Source organism: Salvia splendens, chromosome 9, assembly GCF_004379255.2.
Source record: "Salvia splendens isolate huo1 chromosome 9, SspV2, whole genome shotgun sequence".
Classification (NCBI taxonomy): Eukaryota; Viridiplantae; Streptophyta; class Magnoliopsida; order Lamiales; family Lamiaceae; genus Salvia; species Salvia splendens.
This window is the reverse complement of record NC_056040.1, coordinates 26,187,911-26,198,133: the sequence shown is the minus strand read 5'-3', so window position 1 is coordinate 26,198,133 and position 10,223 is coordinate 26,187,911. Positions and strand designations below refer to the sequence as shown.

Below are 10,223 nucleotides of genomic sequence, written 5' to 3'. Positions count from 1 at the left end.
AAAGAATTGCTCCATGCGCCATATTTTAAAATAATTTTATTCATATAAAGAATTGCTCCATGCGCCGTATTTTAAAATATTCTATATGTAAGTAGTAACGTTCAGAAAACAGAAACGGTTAAATGGGTGTCTAACTGATGGAAATAAAAATAAATTAGGATAGTGTGGACTGATTACTTAGGTTACTAAAGTGCACCGTTAATAAAAAAAAAGTAAATTAAATATTGAAGTATGAACAATTATGAAAAAAGGATGCCTCACTTATATTCTGTGTCACTTGGTGAAAAGCAAGGTGAAAGGATAAAAATAAGTAACACATGAACTCATAGGGGGACAGAAAATTATTAATGATGTGATCACAAATTGTGAATTATGAGTAAGGGTACGCAAACACACAAAAACATCAACACGTAATTAACAGCAAAAACAACACAGAAACTAATAGTAACAACGAAAATTAGGTTATAATTAAAGGTTTTCAAGTTCCCTGGCCGCCCTTCACGTGCTGCTGCCCGTAGTGCTCAGCCTTCTCCTTGGCATCATAAGCGGCGTGCGCGATCTTGTCCCTGGCGCGGTCGATCTGATCGGCCCCGACAGGGTGTTTTCCCGTGGCGTATCGATACATCCAATAGAACACGAAGCTGGCGACGGCCCCGAAGCCGCCGGACGTGACGAAGCCGGCGAGGATGAGGAAGGCGGCGATGGCTGCGGGGACGAGGACGGGGCTGAAAATGACGAGCAGCGGGGTGGCGAGCACGAGGCCGATGACGGTGGCGGCGAGGGTGAGGCCGGAGAGGACGACGAGGGAGCCGCCGAGGGTGACGGCGGTGGTGGTCTTGGCCACCTGGTGAGAGAGCTGCGGCTGCTGCTTCCGGTGGGAAAGATCGTAGTGGGGCTGGATTTGAGCCATTTTCAGGATTGCGATTCGGAGAAGGTGAGTTGTTGTGTGTGTTTATAATGGAGAGGGAATTGCATGGCGGTGGCACGTGAGGGAACGGGATTGTCACGTGTTCACCGCTCTACATTTGTGTGACACGAATCGCGTTTGGAGAAGACACGTATTCGCTTTGATTGGGATTGTGTTTTCCTTCGACATGGGTTTTTTCTTATTTTCTGACCATCATATAATTATTTCGAAAAATATAAATATACGTCTTTCCTTTCGTCTTTCTATAAATACATTTTTTTCATTAAACTTTTTATAAGTTTTTATTTCTAGGTTTGTATCATTGCATGTTATTGCATTAGGCAATTTAAGAGGTTATTATATATATATATATATATATATATATATATATATATATATATATATATATATATATATTTAATTTAATTGGATTTTTATAAGAATTTTAATTAATTGTTCTTGTGTCAATAAAATTTATTTATTTTTCTTGTATTTATTTTGAAATTAATTTATTCAAATACCAACTCAAGAATAATGAAAAAAATAAAAAACTTTATTGATATTCCATGTTATCAATTTATGCAACGCCTTATTAAAACCTATTTGAACCAAAGATCCAAAAGGAAAAAAGGGTATCCAAAGTGAGTTGCACCATCAAACTATTCAAAAGTCTCAATCCGTTGATGGGGGGCATAACTCGCCTTTATTTTAGCAAATTATTTCCGAGGTCTAGGAATACCAAAGCCTATAATTATTGGACAAATGAAAATATTCCCTAGTCTAGGAATACCAAAGTGGCAAGATTACTTGATATGCCCAACCTATAATTATTGGACAAATGGAATTATAAAAGGGTCCCCCTCTAAGTTTATAATCTTGTATTTAAATTTTTAAATACTCTAAAAAAGGCATGATATTAAAGAATGGAAACTGCACACTCCTACTTCCCGGCTGGAAGTCTGGAACTGAAGAAAAAAAAGGCAATATTGTAAGCTATGAAATTATTCCAAATTAATATACTACTATATATACTCCATCACTAATATAAAAAAATACTATATATATAAGGGTCATGATCTATGGCAAACACCTCTTAACCATATAACTAGAGAACAAATAATAGCCACAAGATCAAAAAAATCAAGGGCTAGTATTAATTTTTGAATTTAATGAGATATTAGTTCCCTCAATCACAAATTTACTCCACAATAATAAGGCGGGGGTATAATGGTCATTGCACATCCAAAATTAGATTACATCATTGGCATTTTAAAAAGAAACAGCATTCTTCTCTTCTCCTCCTCTTCCTTCTTCTGCAAAATAGTTCTCAGCTCTCCTACCGCCGATTCGTCCGATTGAAGAGGAATTCGATTGGAAATTATCAATATTTTCGCGATTCAAGTGACTCTCTTTCCCCGACGAAGGAATCTGCATCGGTGTCTCCAATCATCACTCTTCCAGCGGCCAACAACACCGCCACCGTCAACAAGGCGGCGGCGGCGCTCCGGAAGGAGCTCATCGCGGTGATCAAGGAGAAGAAGGAGGCGATGGCCAAGGGCGGGCCGCTCTACGACATCTTGTCGCACATGATCGTGGCATCTGACCCCGAGCGGGAACACACAGATCTATGATATAATTTAGCCTGCATTTCCCAATTTATCTTCTGTTTTTCTTAGTTTTGATTTCCTTTAATTAGGGAATTAACATTAGGTGATAAGCTATCGTTGCAATTTTTATGATGGGATGTAGTGTAGTATTTGAATTTTGTGAGATTTTAGCTATGCATTTCAGATGTAGCCCCTTTCTGTTTCTTCTTGCTCTGATCTAATTATAATATCAATGTTGAATTGTCCCAAAAATAATCATGCTAAGAGTGAAGTAAAATCATGCTAAGAGTGATGTGTTTTGTAAACAAGAGTGAAGTAAAATCAGAACAAGAGTGATGTGTTTTGTGAACAAGAGTGAAGTAAAATCAGAACAAGAGTGAAGTGAAATCAGAACAAGAGTGATGTGTTTTGTTAACAAGAGTGAAGTGAAATCAGAACAAGAGTGATGTGTTTTGTGAACAAGAGTGAAGTAAAATCAGAACAAGAGTGATGTTTTGTAAACAAGAGTGAAGTAAAATCACAATAAAAGTGATGTGTTTTGTGAACAAGAGTGAAGTAAAATCATAATAAGAGTGATGTGTTTTGTGAACAAGAGTGAAGTAAAATCAGAACAAGAGTGATGTTTTGTAAACAAGAGTGAAGTAAAATCAGAACAAGAGTGATGTGTTTTGTGAACAAGAGTGAAGTAAAATCAGAACAAGAGTGAAGTGAAATCAGAACAAGAGTGATGTGTTTTGTGAACAAGAGTGAAGTGAAATCAGAACAAGAGTGATGTGTTTTGTGAACAAGAGTGAAGTAAAATCAGAACAAGAGTGAAGTGAAATCAGAACAAGAGTGATGTGTTTTGTGAACAAGAGTGAAGTGAAATCAGAACAAGAGTGATGTGTTTTGTGAACAAGAGTGAAGTGAAATCAGAACAAGAGTGATGTGTTTTGTGAACAAGAGTGAAGTAAAATCAGAACAAGAGTGATGTTTTGTAAACAAGAGTGTAGTAAAATCACAAGATACATCAGTAACATTAAACGTAGACGGAAACTAACTATATCGAAGACGAATCTTAGAGCCTACAGCCACCGCGCCCCGCTCTTGTTCCGAAACTCCGCTTCTCTTCTACGGCAGCTCATCGTTGCGTCTCCTTACCCGCCGACGCTGATTCCGGTGAGTCCGACGTAGAGGTAGGTTTTGATTTGGGGTTTTTTCAGCATTGGCGCGACGATTGAATCCGCCAACAGCCCCTCCGCCCCGATCGCCTTTGCCAGCTCCCCCACCGCCGCCAGTATCCTCTTCGGCGCCACCCCCAGCTCAGAATTACGATTTGGAAGAAGAAAGGATCGCAGATTTGGAAGATTTCGCGTAATTTGATCGCATGTTTTAATTCAGAAAGTAATTTCCAAAAATACCCTCAGCATATTTTATTTTATTAAAATTAATAATATTTGTTCCATTAAGATGTGTGGCTGAGATTTGTTCTCTAGTTATACCCTTAAAAATAGTTATATCTTGATCACTACCCTATATATATATATATATATATATATATATATATAGAGTAGTGATCTAAAAAAATCAAGGGCTGGTATTAATTTTTGAATTTAATGATATATTAGTTCCCTCAATCACAAATTTACTCCATAATAACAAGGCAGGGGTATTATGGTCATTGCATAGCCTATTGAATTAACTCCAAAATCATATTAGGCTGCAAAAATTGAATTCATTTGAAACCGCGTCTTCTTCTCCGCCGCCGCCGCAACGCCCGTGGAATCACTGAAGTGAGGAATCGATCAATTCGCGCACCAGAGGCTGCGATCCTCTGGAGAAAATCGATTTGTGGCTGCAGGATTTGGTGCCAGACATTGTTAGGAACCTAAAGCAGGCGCCGCTGCTGGTGCAAATCTATTCCAGATTGGACGGCAGGGTGAGGAATGAGACGGAGAAGGCCGTGCCGGAGGAGTGGCCGGCGGCGAGAGAGGGGTGGCGAAGTGGGGAATCGAAGTCGCTGTGTCTGGATTGAGTTTTGAATGTATTTACGTTCCATAATTTTATTATTTAATAGATAGCATCACTTTTGTGGAGCTAACATGTGAATATTTGTTTTTGCTTAATAGAATTTATCGTTACTTGCTACTGGATTATCTTTTGCTTTTAGATGTTTTATAACTTGTATAGTTCAGTTTGCATATTTTCTCATTTCAAAGTCATTCAAGCTGCAGAAGTGTGATAACTTAGGAGTGATGCGTTTTGTAAACAAGAGTGAAGTAAAATCAGAGTAAGAGTGATGTGTTTTGTAAACAAGAGTGAAGTAAAATCAGAATAAGAGTGAAGTGTTTTGTGAACAAGAGTGAAATAAAATCAGAGTAAGAGTGATGTGTTTTGTGAACAAGAGTGAAGTAATATCAGAATAAAAGTGATGTGTTTTGTAAACAAAAGTGAAGTAAAATCAGAATAAGAGTGTTGTATTTTGTGAACGAGAGTGAAGTAAAATCAGAATAAGAGTGATGTGTTTTGTGAACAAGAGTGAAGTAATATCAAAGTAAGAGTGATGCGTTTTGTAAACAAGAGTGAAGTAAAATCAGAGTAAGAGTGATGTGTTTTGTGAACAAGAATAGAGTAAAATCAGAATAAGAGTGATGTGTTTTGTGAACAAGAGTGAAGTAAAATCAGAGTAAGAGTGATGTGTTTTGTGAACAAGAGTGAAGTAAGATCAGAGTAAGATTGATGTGTTTTGTGAACAAGAGTGAAGTAAGATCAGAATAAGAGTGATGTGTTTTCTAAACAAGAGTGAAGTAAAATTAGAATAAGAGTGATCTGTTTTGTGAACAAGAGTGAAGTAAAATCAGAATAAGAATGATGTGTTCTGTGAACAAGAGTGAAGTAAAATCAGAATAAGAGTGATGTATTTTGTGAACAAGAGTGAAGTAAAATCAGAATAAGAGTGATGTGTTTTGTGAGCAAGAGTGAAGTAAAATCAGAGTAAGAGTGATGTGTTTTGTGAACAAGAGTGAAGTAAGATCAGAGTAAGAGTGATGTGTTTTGTGAACAAGAGTGAAGTAAGATCAGAATAAGAGTGATGCGTTTTCTAAACAAGAGTGAAGCTTGGTTTTTCTTTCTTTCTTTTAAATAACAATTCTTTTATATTATATTAATAAATCTGTAGAAATCATTTAATCTCAAATGAAGTAATCACAATTCACATATAATAATTGATTGCCTTCATTTCATACATAATCAAAACTAATGCAAAAAATCTGAATGCCTCAAACTCAGGGCAATCAAAACTCACTGCCTTTTTGTGAATTTTATGAATCAACTTTAAACTAAGCAAAAAAAAACCATCATCTCCTCTACATCGCCCGCCATAATTTCCAGCATCTCCGCATCGGGATCGGCCAGCAAATTCGTCACAAATCCACAGAATTCGAACTCCACGCCTATTGTTTAGCTAGCTGCGCCAATTTCCACCCTACCGCTGCAAGGCATCGCAGTTATCGGGCACCGGCGAGTGCCACGGCGATCGTGGAACTGGCGACGGCAATGCTGCTGATGATGCATCAAAATTCGCAACTCCTCCTCCAGGCTGCTCCGGAGCTCCCTCTCTAGCTCCACGTTTCTCTCCCGAAGCGCCTCCGACACATCACGGTGGCGGCCAGAGATCGGCACACAGGGAGAGAGAGAGAGAGAATGATAATAGAAATAGAGAGAGATAATGTTTTAATGGAATGTGTATGTGAGAATATGGGAACGAAGTTTGTTTCCAAAAATACCCCTATGCTATTTTTATTAACTAATAATGTATACTTTTATTAATCATTGGATTAAGATAATATGTGGCTGAGATTTGTTCTCTAGTTATACACTTAAAATTAGTTATACTTTGATCACTACTCTCTCTCTCTCTATATATATATATATATAATATTAATAAATAAAATGAGAGGCAGATCCCAAGGGCCTAATGTGTCACTTCCGACACATCATTTAATGCTGCAACCAAAGGGCTTAATTATCTTCCTACACCTCATTTAAAGCTGTAACAATGCAACCAAAGTTTCTAAAGGACAATCATTCCTTCGCAGATAAAGATTGAGATAACATTTCTAGATTTGTCAGGTTGCTGCCATCTTTTGTATACTTAGATATACAATCCATTTCTCTGCACACACAACCCACACAAAAGATAAAGGAGTACGAAGGAGATTGCACAACTTTTTCACTACAATCCAACATCTTTCCACATAAAAAAAAGGTGAATCTCAAACCATCCTTTTCCTTTACTTTTACATAAGTATATGCATTTTTTTTTTGAATCTGCCCTCCCCAGAAATTACAATCATACTGTATCTTCACTACTTATTCATCCACATAGCAAACATACACTCTTAGTTCACCAAAATTACCAAAATCAGTAGATAGAAACCGATTAGGATCCTACTGCCTTAACAACTAGAAAGAAGGACAAACACTTATCCTTATGAACTTGCCGGATTCCGGCAGTAAGCTTGACACTCCGTCGCCAACAAGCGACGACCCTTCCTTCGAAAGCCACTGCTCCCATATCTTTAAAAATCGAGAAAGTTGAATGTAATTAACAAGGTTATCAATAATAATAATAATAATAATAATAATAATATCTTTAATATATATATATATATATATATATATATATATATATATATATATATATATATATTGAAAAGAGAGGGGTAGAGGAACGAACTTTCTGACCCCCCCTACCTGTCGAGAAACGACGACGGCGGCTGGGGAAGATCCTCGGCGACGTCGGCTGAGGTGAACCCGCGACGACGGCTGATCCGCAGCGGTGGTAGCGGTGAGGTGAACCGAGCGAGAGAGAGAGGCTGACCGAGAGAGGGAGGCCGACCGGGAGAGAGAGACGGAGCGTGCAGACGGTGGACTTCCGGGAGGAGGGCGACGAAGCCGCAGCCTGTGCATGCACGGCGGCGGCGAACCTGGAACGACGGAGGAGGAGGATGGCGGCGCGACGGCGTGAGGCTGAGAAAGAGAAAGAAGAGAGGGAGAGAAGAGAGGAAGAAAGGAGCGCCGCCAGAGCGGCGGTGCTGGCAGGGCGGCGGATCGGCGACGAGAGAGAGATGGGAGAGAGAAGCTGTTGTTGTTCATATGATGAATGGGGGAAGGAAGATGGTGATTTAGTATTAGGTAGGTTTTAGTTATGGTGGGCTAGTTTTTTTTTTTGGAATGGGCTAGCATTTATTTTACTTAGGCCAAGGAGTGAGGAATTAAAATGAGCCCAATCATTCCAATCTTGAAGGTTGTTTTAAATAGAGGGAAGCCCAATTCCGAAATTAATTATGTTTTGGGCTGAAAATGAAAGAGAGTCTTCATCTAGTAGAAAATAATATCTTTTGAAAGAAAAAATAATATTATTTTTTTTAGCCTAAGTTTAAAATAAGATTTCATTAATATTTACTTTAATTAATTTTTATGAATTCTTCCATTAATATAACTAGCTAAAATATTTGATCTCGGAATTTATTTTAGAGTTTACGTAAAAATTTTAGTGACACATGGAGTGTCACTTAGTCGGAACCCGAAATAGCAATAAAGTAATAATGGATAATGTAACTTTGGAAAATTCTTAATGAATGATAATAACACTAATAAAAGTAATAATATTAATTATACTAATAAGAATATGAATAATATTAAACCTTGAGACTTTATTTCTCATTTAATTAGAGTAGTTCAAAACTAAATTAATATTTTCCTATTGTGATATTTTCAAAAGGGGTACGTTAGCAAGTAAAGTCGGAACGAAGGATCCAAGTTAAGAAAGCTAAGTGATCAAGTTGAGCTTTCTTATACTAAAAATACAAATCGTATTTTATGAAAACACGAACACATGGTTGTGATTTTTAAAGATGTTGTCTTGCCATAAATGTTTTGTGTATGATGCATATCTGTTGGCTAAGGCCAAGTGAATTATGAATGATGATATATGTGAATCGATTTGATTTTGAGTCCTGGTAGGGTGGTGTCCCTACTTGGAACCTCTGACCGTGAACGGCAGAGAAGGTGACTGTGGAAGGTGGCCACCTTCCCGGCACAAGGATACCTCTGACATGATGGCAGAGAAGGTGACCGTGCGAGAACACCATCTCGACGGCACAATGTGATCAGATATGGCTAAGTACAGGAAAAGGGGCCCAATGGAAATATTTTAGTAAGCTCGGGCCTTTTCAATAAAACCCCTGAGTGTTACTGTGATGATGGCTTGACAATACTTTCAAATGTATATTTGTATTTTTCGGCAATGTGTTCATTGAGTACTTTTGTACTCAGCCCTGCATATGTTTCTAAATGTGCAGGTTGAGTCGTGGAAGGGGGAAGACACAAGTGCTGTGGGGAGCAAGCTAGTAACTAAGAATAAAACTCTCAGAAGTTCATGTCTCCACACATGGACCGCGTTCTTTTGTTTCCGATGTGCCCGATAAGAGGCAATGTCTATTTTACTTTTGGCTCTGATGATCAGAACTTGTATGAACAGTCGCTCGATTCTACATGATCAAGTGTATTTTGCTATAAGTATTTCCCTATTTGACTTTATTTTGTGCGTCTTGTTCTGCCTTGGCTTTCATTTTCCCTAAATTCTATCCCCGCTTCTTATAATCCCTCCTTAGTCACGATTTCCCCGGGTTATGCTATCCTTAGCTAACTTCGGTCGTGACAACTATAATAACCCCGTACACTTGACAGAGAAAATATTCCTTAGTCTAGGAATACCACATTGGCAAGATGACTTGGTGTGTCCAACCTATAATTGGCAAGATGACTTGGTGTGTCCAACCTATAATTATTTGACAAATGGAATTAGGGCCGGGGAAAAATACCGAAAAATGATATATCGCTCTTATTGTATTGAAAAATATCAAAAAATTATCAAATTTTCAGTATATCGTAATTTTCGATACGATACGATACTGTATTGTAAGTGTTCGATACGATAACGATATGAATTTCCTTATACCGTGATATATCGTTTTATATCGATATTTTCGGTATACCGAATTATATTGAAAATCAATACATATTGAATTATCGATATATACCGTATATATCGAAATATATTTAAATTTCGATACGATATTGAAGTATTGATCTTTGATATATCGTTCTGAACGGTATATCGAATTTCGGTACGATATATCGAAGTATCGATACGGTAATGATATTTATATTATCTATATCGAAAGTTCGATATATCGAAACTTTCGATACGATATCGATATGAAATTCTTTCATACTGATATTTTCGATACGATACACGATACAACATTTTCGATACGATATATCGTATCGACCCACCCCTAAATGAAATCATAAAAGGATCCACCTCCAGGTGTATAATCTTTTATTTAAATTTTTAAATACTCTAAAAAAGGCATGATATTAAAGAAGGGAAACTGCCTATGGAATTTTTATGGAAACTATTAATCCAATTTAATTTACACGTGAATTATATATATACACATATATGGTTAATGTAATAAAATTTATTTTCAAATCGTCTTGTTGCTAGTTTTATATTTTTAACATATTATATAATTATTATGCAATAGTAAAATAAATAAAAAACTACACTATATACTCATTCATATAATTAAATTATTTTATCATGTTCAATGTTATCAATAAAAATAAAAAGCAGTCCCATCAAATAAATTATATATAGT

The 10,223-nt window shown here is 37.1% G+C and overlaps 1 protein-coding gene across 1 annotated transcript; it reads right to left on the bottom strand.

The window, feature by feature from the left end:
* Positions 1 to 239: 239 nt before the first annotated feature.
* LOC121747448 (oleosin 1-like) lies at positions 240 to 1,026 on the bottom strand. The gene has a single exon (XM_042141485.1). The coding sequence runs from the start codon at positions 908 to 910 to the stop codon at positions 479 to 481; it is 432 nt and encodes a 143-aa protein (XP_041997419.1). The 5' UTR covers positions 911 to 1,026; the 3' UTR covers positions 240 to 478.
* Between the last annotated feature and the right edge of the window lie 9,197 nt (positions 1,027 to 10,223).